This window comes from Myripristis murdjan, chromosome 1 (assembly GCF_902150065.1).
Source record: "Myripristis murdjan chromosome 1, fMyrMur1.1, whole genome shotgun sequence".
NCBI lineage: Eukaryota > Metazoa > Chordata > Actinopteri > Holocentriformes > Holocentridae > Myripristis > Myripristis murdjan.
Window position 1 is genome coordinate 36,388,382 of NC_043980.1, and position 15,020 is coordinate 36,403,401.

Sequence of the window (15,020 nt, forward strand, 5' to 3'; positions counted from 1 at the left end):
AGAGGCACAAGGCTCAATCAAGGAGCTATTCTAATTTCATGTTGGAGCATGCAGAGCTTCAAAATGCAGCTAAAAACACCTTCCAATGCTTGTTGTCACTTCAAATGAAGCAATCAGTGACATCGATTGATGCCCCCCCACCGCCACCCTATTTCCATGTAGCTGTTAAATTCAGATTTAAGCACTTGTTTGAAATAGGAGCATTTTGAGTTTTCTGAGTGCTCCACACTTTTTTTTTTTTTGGCTTGAAATTCACAAACAGCCATGAAAATATAGAAATATTCATGAACCATGGGCAAGACTTTCTCATTTACACTCCTTTTTGAGATTATCATGGGCTGGTTTCCATGGTGAGGTGCTGCCACTGGGTGAACCCCTCTGGATCAGCCCGGTATCGTTTATCAGAAGAGAAACCATCGACACTCAGGACCATGGGACAGTGACATCATCAGGCTATTGATCTGCTCTTCAGAGACCCCTGTCACAGAGCCGCTTGATTTAAGGGCCAATGACTTACTTTTAGTGTCACAGCAACTCTCAGCATGAACCAATAAAATGGCTCACCCCCAGCAGATCTCCAGAAGATGAAAGTTGCATTAAATGGAAAATGATAGTTTCTCAAGGACAATGATTCTGAGTGAGACTCGTATCACTCCTTTATCATTCCAGCTCTGCACGTGATTTTTGAAAGGCTAGTCGATGGTTATGTGTGGGTGTGGAAGGCTGCCCTGACCATGCTGCCATTGTGAATTCACCCACTATGTGGCTGTTGGCTCTGCACAATCTGTAGCCGAGCCAGTGCTTCAGACTGTCCACATGTTGGATTAAACAAGGAAGAGTTAATGAAACATTATACGAGGACACAAGAATGATATCAGTCGTATTAAGGTGATATGGCTCACTGAGGACAATGGATTCCGGATATGCTGGAGGCGATTGAGCTATTCTCCACCACAGCACGAGCTGTCCTCCCCTCTCACTGATACACTCCCTCACTCTCTCTCTCTCTCACTCTCATTTACACACACACAAAACATACACACAAAAAAGGCTAAAACCTCCTTGATTCGACCCCCCCATTTCACTTTCTCTGCAACAGATTAGTATTATGGCTATGTTGGCTTATTAAAAAGGCTTATTACGCTGGAGTTTTAATTAGGATTTCCAATTTCCAAAGTTACGTTGATAGACAACTACTATGCAGTCCTCACATTCTCTGTTGGGGTTTGACTAATCTCGGTTTGGAGGATGGGAGCTGGGATCTTGGGATGGTTAACATGAGGTCACTCACTGCCATTAGCAAGGTGCAAACACCCACAGCCCTGGTTGAGACACTGGATGGATGGCAGCTTTGCTGAGTGTTCCAGATGAATTTATGAACCCTCGGGTCGCTCAGACAGTATATCTTCTGAGCAGCAGGCCAACACTTACACCCCCACCCCCCTCTCCACATCCACCACCCCCCTGCCTTCATACCGATGCCTGCGGGCTTGATGGCAAACTTCCACTCTTAAAGCTACACCAGGCAAGATTCTTTATGTAAGAATGAACCTGGCTTATCACCCTAAATCATGAAGTGATGCCTGCAAAAGTGAAGGACGTCCCACCCCCCCTAAAGACAGACTTCATAAATCCACCCTATTTGCCCAAATGAAATCATGGTGTCAGTTATGTCTTCTCCACCCAAAGGATGTGACTTACACTACGGAACAAAATCAAAACTGCATCCTAAACAGTGCTGAGAAAACTGGGCTAACTAATATTATTATCAGCTTATGTTGATTGTGATTGGCCGGCTAAGGCATTCAGTTATTTCTGAATAGAGACACTGCTGGCGAGCAGTGGCCCAGCCACAGTACCTGATCTGTTCTGTCTCAATGCACTTTGTGAAGCGTTGCTCCTGTGTGTTGTAGCTTCAAGGTCATTTCAAAACGACATGACAGCTGTGAACTGTCAACTTACAATCTATTAACATCTTTTGTGAGCTAAGTGAGACAAAACAGTCCTAGATTATCTTCGATCAGAACCAAATGACCTTCATACTTTCCCCACATTTTACATTGCAAGAAAACAAAAAAAAACAAAAGGTAATTTTGATGTGTTAGTGGAATGAATAGAAACCAATGGCTGGATAAAAGATATTGTAGTCTAAACTGCAGCTGTTTGGGAAAAAATCAGCAGAGACATGAAGTGTACATTTTATACATATTGAGCTAACCATGCGAAATCAATCACAAACCAACCGAGTGGATAAAAATGAGTGTCGCATGATTGTGCGTGTTGGAGTTCATGCTTTTGCTGCCATTTTGAGCTATCGAATGCAAAGTTGAAGTTCCAAAAGTTTAAACTTAAATAGTCAATCTGTCTATTTAGCTAAACTGCATACACTCCTAGCCACCCATGCATTACCCCATTTTGAGGCTGTGCTCACGCCAGGTTTTAGATTCATGATAATGTGAGTGAAGAATCAATGGTCGACGCACCGTTAGGGGGGTAATGTGGTATCAACACCACTGACACAAAGAAATATCCAGACTTGGGCCAAGTGCAGTCATATAATGGTACATTTCCCTTTACTGTGGGTGAGAGCTGGAGCCTCGGGGTACGCTCTGGAAGTGTATGAAGAACATGTGCATTGTTTGCTTTGTGATCCTGCCTTTTCCTCTCAAGGAGGGCAGAGACAGAGAGAGTTCTGAAGTGTCTGACTCAAGCGGAGGCACTTCTACTTTTCAAAAAGTCGTGCAAATCAGACATTATGTCAAGAATTGGGGAATGTAAGGGAGTTGCTCACTGAAAATACTGAGAACTTGCTTGGGTTTTAGTCATTGTGATTATGCTCCATCCAAAACATTGCAGATGTCAACTGCAAACAAGCTGATGCCTGCGTCAGCCCCAGGTTTGTGAAAGACTTTAATTAGCTCATATTAATTAAGCTATTGTATCAGTTATGGCAGGTAATGCAGCAAGTCCAAATTAACATTTTACCTTAAATGCCAGATCTCCTAGGCCTATAATTTAATTATATATTCACTACTTTTATGTCACAACTTTTGATACTCTGAAAAGTAGTGTTACTCTAAAAACTACCAAGTCAAGCAAAGCGAATTTTATTCCTTCACCACTACTGGCTCACAGAGGCCCAATCCACAGCTTTACTGTTCCCGGAGCCCCTAAAACTCGAAAACTCAATTCCATCAGTTCTAATGATAGTGAGGTGGAACAAATTTAAGAGTATTATTACTTTTTTTTTTCTTGTTCGCTAAAGGCCAAGGAGTAATTAGGAAAAATGCTGTTACAGGTGAGTGTTGGAAAGGAGCAGAGAGATACAAATCTGTGGCATTCAAACAGATTCAGCTGCAGTTAGAGCGGGCTGGTAGATGGGAAAATGAACACCATCCATTGGCAATGAGTCAGGATGGCAAATTTTAATAGCACTTAGTTTGACTATGGTAGAGTGTGCTGTGGGAATACTTGTAATCTACTTCTTTTTTCTTAGATAGTAAATAAGTGCGAGTAAGTGCATGCAATTCACGGAAATGCCTTTTGTAAAAAAAAAAATACTATTTTCAGTAAATATGTGTGTAAATATGTATTATTTAGTATTATTATTATTATTTTACTTCATGTCATCTCTTTTTCTGTAAATCTGCATCCATCCTCATTCCTCCCATTGAGGTCAAGGATCTTCAGCAGGAAAGCTCTCCATGGCAGCAGCAGTAGTTTAGAAATCTGACAGTGCATCAACAATATATTAAAAAAAAAAATCTAAAAAAAATCTAATAGTAAGTTTTATTGTAGACTTTCTTTGAGAGGGACTTTATTTCTTTGAGGCACATGCTCCTTCTGAGGCACCTAGAAAAGATTGCATCAGCATCTGGTGTCAGAAATGAGGTTGATGCTCTGAGCCATACACTGTGTTCAAGGCTGGCCTAGGTAATTTACTGTAACACTGGTAACACGGGCTGTGACTTTCATCTGAGCTAGTCCTCTAACCCACAACCACAATGGTCTTTTGTTCTAACACTTCAAGACGAACGCATTTCCTGAGCTCGCCAGTTCACTCAAAAATACTTGGTTAGGAAAAGATTTAGATTTAGGTTTAGATTTCTATTAGCCTAAATTACATTGACTACTACACTTTTGACAATGCACTTATTGCATGTTTCACAATAAGAAACTGTTACAAAATAAACTGGTGAATATGTGTTCACATATTCTAATGTTTTTAAATGAAAAAAAAAAAAAATCTATTTTAGTTGCTCGCGTGTCCGCCCCATGAATGGGTCATCGTTACATATTTAAAATATTTTTTGCAAATGTATTTCTAAGCATGGCTGTTAAAAAGTTAAAATGTAATAATAGGTCATAATAAGCTGCTGAACAAATTGTGGGGTGTTTTTTTTATTTTTGCCAGAGGACTGTCTCAGGACCGCACAATCAACCATTCAAGCTCCTAATTTGACACCTTCCTCTCAGTCTGTTGCCTCTGTTTGGAAGCTGACACGTTTGACTGAGATCCAAGAAGGTAGGCTCATACTGTTTTACTCCTACGTGCGGTGCCGGGAACAGTGCAAACAGCGAGATACAGAGCGGAATCCGGCACACACAAACTCATTCCTGATAGTTTATTGTGTCAGTCTTCTAGTGCTCTGAGGTTTTCTGAGGTTTAATGAAATGGAAGGAGCTCCGGTAGTGTGATGGGCTTACCTCCACAACGAACTCTCAGTGACACTGTTGAGGTTGAAGTCAAACAGTTTGGTCAGCATCAGAATCACCTGCGAAACAAAACGAGAAATGTGATGAATACACACACTGACCCTCTGGTCAACAAGAATGATACTAAACTGTCAGGAAAGACGGCAGCCATCAGTCAAACACTGGTCAGCTGAGCAAGGACCATAAAAATTCATGGAATTATGCTACTGTCCTATTAAAAAGTACCATAGTTTGTTTTCATTTTGTGCCCCCAGTCATTTTTGTAATAGCAGTTACCTTTTGAAAGTGGCATAATAATGGATAAACAGGGATGGACAAAAGACCTTATAATGGAATCCAATACAGGGCCCGTGGTAAATGCCAGCTTTGTGAACTTTATCTGGGCTTTTTTGTTTTGTTTTTGTTTTGTTTTGTTTTCTTTGTTTTTTGAGAACTTCCGTCTCACCTGTGTGGCTGCCTTTGTAATTGTGAAATAAAAGAAACACCATATGAAAAAGGACATTAAGTTTGAACTTTGAAGTAACCAAATCTCAATTACAAAGGCAGCTGAATCCCAATTAGCAGTAAGTGTCAGCTTTAAAAAAGGGGCCTGACAGTCACCATTTAAAAGGCAACATCAGTCACAGTCCCTGCAAACTATACAATGTGGCGAGAAAAAAAATAAATAAATAAATTAAATAAAAAAAAAAGAAATCATGACATGTGCCAAACACAGGTAAACTGAAATTATAGTCTGTTCCCAACACTGGCTTAAAGACACATAAAGGGATATTTCACCCATTTAAAAAATGCTGTGTATACTAACACTTTAATTTTATAAAAAAAAAAAAAATGTGTCATTATTTCACGCCCCCACTAGTTGTTCTGTAGGACAGCAGTGGTGCTATCTTCCTCTTATTGTTACTGAGTGCTGGATACTGGCTGGATGCTCCAAATGCTAACTGTTAGCCTCCTGTCATTGATGGTGAACTTCCCCCCAGCTAACATTCTTAAAAATAACCACCCTTATCCACTCAAAGAAGGTTTAACATCACTTTATAATGGTGAGTTTGACAGCTTTGCTCAAAATACTGTATTTTTCCTGTTACCGACAACCATTCAACCACAGAGGAGCAGAAGTGGCCACAGAGACAAAGGTAGATTACTTTAATTTGCTATTATCACTGAATTCACATATGCATGTTGGAGGAGAATTTGTTTTTTCTGCTTTTGGAGCATCCAGTCAGTATCCAGCACTTAGTAATGATCACATTTTTTCAAAATGAGTGAACTATTCCTTTAATGTTATTTTGCTAAGTAAAACCGCAAACTTACGTTGTCAACAATCACCTTAGACTGACAGAGTGTAACCAAACTTCTCATGGTCTACTGTATTGGATTATATTATTATATTAGATAATATATTAATGTAAGGTGTTGATAATATTTTGTCCACTCCTGTATTTTGTTTTGGAATTCAAACCTCTATTCACTACAGACCAAGCAATGTGTGTCAATCACACCACACTGTTGCGGGCTTTTGAAAGGGAGCTCCATTGTAATGCAACAACACACCCCACGTTCCTCTGCGCTCCCCTCTAATTGTTCCGAACTCATTACTTAATCATATCAGATTGATTCTAAATACTCCACTGTAAATATTTCTGATTCGGTTAACACCCTCAAGGTGCACGGGATCGGGGGAAACTGGGTCAGCCGAAATCTTCAGGGAAAACAGAGGCAGGAGGAGTAAAGCGCCACGGAAGCTCACAATCTATTTACTTTGTGACTGGAGGTGTATTTGAAATGCATAAAACTCGGAAGCGACAGAGAAAGGGGTGAGAAATGCTCACAGGGAGCGCGGCGGTTTCAGGTGCATATAGCCCCTTCTAACAGCTGTGCAGTGCCCTTACCTCCCTCGCTCTCCAGTTATGTTTTGGGTTGATAACACCGTGGAAATCCCGAGGGGTATTTTGTTGTGACTTTGACAGTTATCTGATGACCCTTATGCATTGTGGGTAACCTACAGTATAATGGTCAGGTGATACCGCTGGGCGAAGGAGAGATTCCGCCAGCAAAGAAATGTCTATTCACATAATGTATCGCTTGATGCACTGGTACATTCTTATCTTGAACGTTGCTATCGGGGAAACTGCAGTGTATGCACAACGCCGCCGATACACAGATATTTCCCAGCGCACGGAATAAAATAAACAACCCGAGTCCATACAATTTGTATTTGTTGCGTCCAAGTCAAGTGCCATGCTGGGGCACTGGCAATATCCAACTGTTTTTTCCTTGCCCTGGCTTGCTTTGATACCTCTGCCGCCTGTTATGGAGGCATCCGCCGAGTCACTGTATGACTTGTGTGACTTTGTGAAACAGTTCCACCAGCATGGGGTTCCTGTGAGTACAAGCAGAACAGATGCACCTTGGGTAGTGGAATTACATTGCGAGGTTGGGGCTCCTGTGATCAGGCTTATTAAGTATGCGCTAACATCTGCAGCCCTGAAACGCCCGATCGCCTGGTGCACTCTGCCGACCTGTGGCTGGCAGAGTTGGGTTTGCGGTGGAGAATGTGCAGTGGAAAATAACAGCCAGGACAACAGTGACTGGTAAAAAAGAAAAAAAAAAAAAAAAAAAAAAAAAAAAAAAAGCATTGATTAAGAGCAATTCAGGAAGTAGCCCTGCGTTTTCAGCGTGGAGAGAATTAGCCAGGGGAATGAATAACCTTAAATGTCCGGACTAGACCTATGCATGCTAATGACCGACCGAGTCCATTTAGCTGCCCAGCTGGAGGGTGAATTCACACTCGCCCCACACAGCTTCTCTTACTTTCTCCCTCTCTTTCTTGCTTTTCTTCCTCTCTCTCTCTACCACTGTCTCTCCTTATTCTGTCTCTTCCCACATCAGGTTTTCTGCTGCAAGTCCACTGGTGTGTGTGTGTGTGTGTGTGTGTGTGTGTGTGTGTGCGTGTGTGTGTGTGCAAGGTGAAGGTGAGGGTGACGGTGCAATTATATTTTAACATCTCTATATTACTGCACACTGTGTGTAGGCCCGTGTGTGAGAAGTCTAGTTCTGGCTATGTGTCTGTGCGGAGGTGAAGGTGAGGGAACAGTTATGCCTTTACAACTCCGAGTTAGGCCATATGGCTTGTGTATATGCGCGCGTGTGCCGGCGTGTGTGCGCGCGCATGTTTGTCTATGTGCATGCTGCGAGCGGTACCTTGCTGGCTCCACACTCTGGATAAAGTCCTCTAAAAGGATGAGGTATAAGCCGGGTGAGTTGGCTTCATTAGTTGAAGGGCACTGTGCATACGGGCCCTTCTGTCTGCCACATATGGAGACTAATGTGGGTGGTCATCAGCGAGCGGCCATGTCAGATGGGCTCCCACTGGAAAGTGCATATGTTCCATCACTGACCATGCCAATTAGGTCTGTGGGCATCTCCTGCGGTAAATATTACTTTTTGATAACTCAAAGTTCCACCCCATCAGAAGGCCCCCGGAGAGACATAAGCGCTCACTTCTGACAATTTGAAAAAGTGCGGAGAGTGTGCCTGCATGGGAGCGACACGGGACGTAACCAGTGGCCGTATGTTGCGCTGAAAATAGAGCCGCAGCGATTAGCCAAAGTCGCCGCATTTTCACAAGCCACAGTTTTCTAAGTGCTGTGGTCATTGACTGTGGTCTTGCATTCGCACGGTTGCGCCTGTCAAACCCTCTCACAAAGAGTGAATCGTGCTGTGTGTGTGTGTGTGTGTGTGTGTGTGTGTGCGTGGAGGGGGGGGGGTTGCATTACATCAGCCGACAGAGAGGAGACAGCATCCTCTTCACTGCCTTATATCAGCAGTGGAGGAACATTTTGGACACCACAAAAAAAATGACCAGGGACTAGTTGAGGAAGACTGATCCAATTTGTAAAACATGCAGATGAAAAGTGGCTGCCAAACCCATCGAACTTGCAGCGGCACCCTCACCATCACTATCCATCCTTGTCTGCTTGAGCACAGATAATAAGACAAACCAGGTTGAAATATTTTTTTTTAGCCTGGCAGCATGGCCATTCAATAGAAAGTTAAGCTGGCAGGGCATTAAATATCAAAACGGAATTTACAATAAACAAAGCATTGGAGAGTTAAAGGATCATTTTCAGCTTTAATTTACTAGTTTCTGCCATCATGCCAACCAGCTCCTGCACTTTCACCGGTACACCTTTTTGTTGTTGTTGTTGTTGTTTCACAGCAGCCATTTTGACACAAAATAGCATGGTAAACACAGGTGTCACTAATTGCATTAATTAAAGTTACTTTCCAGAGTCTTTCAAGTGAGCCAGCGTGAACAATACCTTGATTAATGTCATTAGTAACACTGGAGTTAGACTGTTATTACATATTCAAATGGCTGCTGTGAAAAAAAGGTCTGTTGCTTCACTGTGAGTCGACATGCACTGGCTTTCAGGCGGCGCGGCTCTATAGTCTAATCCCCAGAAAAGCAACGTAAACCAACACTGACAAAGTAAGAAGTAGATGAAAGCCTGAAATTTTGACTCAAAATAATTAGCAAGAGCCACGAGAGATTTTATGATTTTTAGGGATAAATATCCCCTTTTGAAATGAAGAAACTTTGATTGGTCTCAGGAGAAATTTTAAGAGGTTTTAACATATCTCTGGGAAAAAAGTGATATTAGAGATTCAAAGGAGTGCCAAGTCTCGGGGTATGGATCAATAACAACTGTGCATGTGCAAAGCTTTAGGTGTTTAAAATATCTCCCCATTATTAAAATTTTTTGGTTTCACTAAAGTGTGCCTTTGCTGTTAGCAAACAGTGTTATCTCCTATACTGTTTGGTAATTGTCCTTGGTTGGAGGAGAAAAAATATCATCATGGATCAAAATCCCCAATCATGCATATACAAACAACAATTACTATTTCCTAGGGCAAAAGGAGGCAGAATAAACAAGTATGAAATGCAAAATCCTAGTGCAGATTCTGAACCTCCCTTTAAAAAAAAAAAAAAAAGGAAATGTGTTTAGTTCATGTTCTGCAGGGCATTAAGAACTATTTGTTTTTCTCACATCTCATTTTTGTAATCACGTGAGAGCAGATTTCTCCCGGGGACAGGTCTTTTTCTGTCTTTTAACACGCAGGAAAAATGAACACCTAAGAGCATAAGCACGGTAGTCAATGCATATTCTCAGAGACAAAATAGATGGAGGGTTTTTTTTTTTTGTTTGTTTGTTTGTTTTTGCCACGCAGAGGTATTAAATGAAAAATGAAAATTGTTTTTACACTATCACACTTCTTTAATCAATCAGTTCCTTCTATAATCAAAACTTGGAGAGCAAAAAAAAAAAAAAAAACAGTGAAATACACCCACATAATTATGTAAACAACTTTTACCTGCTGACACCTCCAAATACCTGAAACTGTCAAGCACTTGGGGGATCATTGAGCCAAGAACGCTTCTCTCTGTGGATTAGCTTGTCATATCTTCCTTTGGAAAATTCTCTACTTGTGCCTATTGCTAATATAAAAGTGAAACATACCAGGGAAGCAGGGTTTTCAGGCACTTGTCAGATACCTAAAAATAATATGTCTTCATCGGGATCAGAAGTGATCAAGGCTTGTCAGAGGTGCGTGTCCCAGGGAGGCTATATGCCGTCGCATACTAATGTTAGGTAATCTGGGCTGCTTATTATTCAGCAAATCATCACGCTTTTGTGCCCTTATTTAGGCAGAGATTTTTTTTTTTTCTTCTGTTTGTTGTTACACATAGAAGCTTGGAATGAATTTTATTTTAATGTGCAGCTAGTCAGACATGCATTGCGTGCTGTTGTACTAACAAACAAATAATTAAGGACAGAACAGAGACAAGATGCAGCTCTCTGTTATTTATGATTTATGAGAGCTAACCAAACCAATATTTTCTTATGTGCACTACAGCTACTATAGCTGTATCTTCAATTTTGGTTTGCATCTGAGTATCATGTAGTTTTGTTGTGCGTGGATACCGTTTGATGAATGTAGAACTGTCGCCTTGGGTGTTTGTTGTTTGCTGTTGAGGGAAGCGTGGCTCATGCAGCCTTTGAATGCACTGCAAGTCATTTGGAGCCCCTTGATCTATAGCTATTAGCTGCTGCTACTTGGTTGCTAACCTACTTTGCAAGTTGTAGAGTCACTCCGCAGTATCTTGGATGGATTCAGTGTATTAAAAATTGTTGCAATTAAGTAGCTCTCAAGTGTTGAGCCGCTAATGCATTTCAAGAGTTGAAAGGATAAAGCAAGACATTAACAGGGTACTTACTGCTAATAAGCATAAAAAAGTATGTTTACATTTTATTAGACATACAGGCTGATTATACCTCATGATAATGGTGTATCAGGATTTTAATCTTATCCATGATATGATATCAGGGTATTCGGTAGCATTTTTAGAAATTACGCACATGCAAATCATTGTTTATGAATGTCTGTGTGTACATGCAAATGAATTCATATGTGCGAATGTGTGTGCACAGGACTGAGTGAAACGAGTGTGCGCAGGGTGCCTATATGTGAGCAAATCGATGCATTCACAAACACAGAGCCCTGAATGAGTGATGTGACCGAAAGGAATATTTATTCAGGTAATAAATCACTGTTTAGCACTTTGTCATAGGGAGGAGATAAGACTTGACACAATTATTGAAATGGAACTCATGGACACTCGACACTCTGATAACAGGCAGAACATCATTATAAGTAGGTGACGGTCCCCAGTGTTGAATGAAAAGCTGAACACTCGTTTTACCTCAAAACTGGGTTACCCACTTACGAAATAGTGAATGTTGCTTGGGGAAGATGCGGTTTATGTCTTCTGATCAATTGGACAAACAAGCTGAATATATGAATTTTAATCAAATGTATCAATTTTCCTGTTACCGAGAGATTTTCATATGCATTGATAAATAAAACTATGGATCCAAGTGGAAAATTGTAGACAATCAAGGTTTTTCGAAGTTGTTGGGAACTGCTGAAGGCATCGTATATAGAGGCACATGTCCCCGAGCTATATACATTTTAATGTATTAGAATGAAGTAATGTAGATGTATTTGAGAAATGTAATCGAGACACGATACATATTTATGAGTAACTATAGATAGGAAGCTGTAGCTAAAAAGAAAAAAAAAATATCAGGTAGATCTCTCCTGTATTATGAATATTGTTTACTATGAGATTACTCACCAGCCACAGTTACTGATGCAAAGAAAATGCAATGTGATTATAATAGTCAATTATTGAAATTGACACTGAGACACAGAAACACCACCTGTTGCTTTTAAAAAAAAATGACAATGGCATCATCTATAGCAAAGGCACTCTGGAAATAAATGAAAAAAATAACTAATCAACTTTGTGAAAGAAAATTAACGCTCATTGATATTGCTTAATTTCATCCGGTCCGGATGCTTTAGGGTAGGGTAGCTGCAGCCCAAGGCGAGACTAGATTAAAAAAGTCCCCTAAGGAGCTGCTGGGAGAGCAAACTGATGGTGGTAACTAACAAGCTCTTATGTCTCCTCCCATCTCTCCCTTTGTTCCCATTATTCTGAATCAAAGATTCCCCATTCCCATCATTTGCATGTGATTAAAGGTGATTAGACAAGCTTGTGATGAAAAAAAGCAGCGCTTGTTCTGAACAACTGCTCTCCCTACCTCCACTCTATCTTAATCACCACAGACAACAATGCAGAATTGACATTGACCCGCTTTTTTCTTTTCTGTTCTTTTCTTTTTTTTTTTGTTCTCTGCCGACTTCCATTACATCCATTGCTACTGCACTTGCAAATGCCAACATTATATATTTGCTTCATTTGTGCAGAGCATTTGTGTTAAGAGAGACTGACAGAGTGGAAAATAGAACACATGAGTGTTAGATAATGACACAAAAGATGGACACATTTTAAAGTAGGGAGGATGACATGCTGGTGAAGGGGAACATGAATGAAAACTGCAATCAGCACAAGTTTTGACCTTGTCTCAGCGCCTCAGTAATGAGACAATTAAGTGTTGTCCCCTGGGAGCCTGGAATCAGCCTTTTTCCACATGTATGTAGACAGCAGTGTCAAGGCCCACACAATTGTTACCGGCTTTGACTGTGATAGAATTAGGTTGCATGTGCTGCACACAAACTAACGTACCGATCAGCAACTGTACATGCAGCTGGTTTGGTGCTGACACCACAGTGCTAATCAACACAGGAATATCCGTGCAGGTGGTTTGATCATTGTTCCCTGACAGAAGAAAATGACAATGAGGAAGGTCAAAAGCTGTAATTGCAACCAAACTGTCAGACTTTATTTGGGTCCCGTTAGCACTGGCATCTGATCAATCTCCTCATGATACCGGTCCTGACCAAGACTTCAACCCGGCCCACACAGGAAGTCATTCAAGGCCAGGCCATGGAGCCAGCTTTCGCCTTGGCGAGAGGATGCATGTACAAGTTCAGGCAGAGGGGATGCTGGCTCCCCTATTAGGGGAATAAATCCAAGGAAAAATGAGCTAGCTTGGCAGGACTGAAAGTGGAATGAAAGCAGCCGGATCAGAAGAACAGAGTCGTTTCTCTCTTTAAGTATCATTTGTAGTAGCTCAGTGGCTCCTAACCACAAAATCCATTTACAGAGGGTGCAATCAGAAACATTGATCTGAATGGGTATCATTACCTGCGGGTTAATGTAGAGGACGCGAGTAAACATGATCAATGCCTATCTCCTGTGGTCTCTCAAAGCGGCTTAAATGACCGGCGGCTTTTACTGTAAACCACAATGAAGTACAATTTATGGGCTTTTCTCACCACTGTGATTACATGTGGGATATCACATCGGCCTTTCCCTCCCAAGGTGGTGCTTTAAGCTAAGAATTGCATGACCACTCTTTATGCTGACCTTTGTTTATGTGCAGCTTTACATCATACGGAGGGTTAACACAATGCCATGAATTTGTTAGCCATAGGGGTAGAAGGAAATAGGCAGGAGCAGCGGCAAACAGCTATTAAAAAGCTCTAAGGAAATGAGTTGTGTTGTTGTATGGGCGGAGGCCCTGTGGTTTGGAAACAACAGTGATTGATTGTTAACCTGCTTCCGCCTGCCCCTTCACTGTTTTTAATGGCATTCCTAACACCATCCAATTACTTACTGTGGTATCATTTGGGCTCGTGCCGATGAGTGGATGCCATTGGAAATTTCAGGCTGGACCCGCTCCAAGTTAATGCATAAATTAATAGGTGGTTGATGGGGGGGAGTTGGAGAATGTGGACTCTTTTGGAGAGTGTAGGGTACAGAGAAAAGTCTGAATATAAGGAACTCAACCACAAGACCACTGAAAGCAATAAACTGCAGAGTTATTGGTAAACCATAAAGTTTCCACTTCTTCATCCGCAAGCATATTTATTGCTTATTGTGGCTTCATATAGCGACAAACAAAAGCTCAGCTCACCTCTGCACACCAGAGAACAGTGGAGTGCAGTGAGAAGGATTCTCTGTGGTCAGCTAAAACCAGCAGAAGGAAGGACTCCGCAGGGAAGCCAGAGGCAGAATATGGAACAAGGAGTTAACAGCTGACAACTGTATAACTAGCTTTAAGTTTTTATCAATTGACGTATTGATAAAGTCTAAGCGCCGAGATCCATAAAAGCCAAGAGAAGCTGACCTTGTTGTTACAATCATTTCATTGTTACTAACAAAGCAGAGGGAGGAAAAGAATCGTTTGAAAGATCAACATGATTTAGTGAGCTTGGCTGCTTTGCAAAAATGAGCAAAATATTAGGGCTGTTGGATAATCTTGAGCAAAATGAGTCGAGGCAATGTAATAAGACAATGCACCTTTCTCTGATGACTGCACTGAATTAGGAAGAGCAGAGCTGTCACTTTGAACGCAGATTTGATGAAATAAAACTCCTTCCGGCCACGATCAAATCAGAAAGTGAATCTGCGAAAGGTCACCAGCTAATTTGTCAAATGGTTATGAGTAGATTGATTTGTGGGCTTTGAAAATCCCAGGTAAATCTTCGCATTCCTGCTGAGTAAATGACATTTTGAAATGTCTATGGTTACAGAAATGTGAATGGAAGGGCATTATTGTACCGCAGCTCTGGAGTGTTCGCTGAAATGTAATTACTTTTGTGTATCCAGGGGATATTGTGATTAGCAAAGGATGTGTGAGCTCCTAGATAAAGGAGAAAGGGCCTGGCCCAACATTACAATTCATTTCCATCTCTCGCCAAATTTGCCTTATCAGCATTTACAAGTAAGTTGCCTGATCAATTTCACTGTCTGGCTATTTACCTTT

At 41.2% G+C, this 15,020-nt stretch overlaps 1 protein-coding gene across 1 annotated transcript in view; it reads right to left on the reverse strand.

The window, feature by feature from the left end:
- Window positions 1-15,020, reverse strand: part of sorcs1 (sortilin-related VPS10 domain containing receptor 1) — a 146,545-nt gene that overhangs the window by 68,019 nt on the left and 63,506 nt on the right. The window contains exon 2 of the mRNA XM_030062837.1: window positions 4,708-4,775. Within this exon, the coding sequence (XP_029918697.1) occupies window positions 4,708-4,775 (68 nt within the window). The remainder of the gene's footprint in view (window positions 1-4,707; window positions 4,776-15,020) is intronic.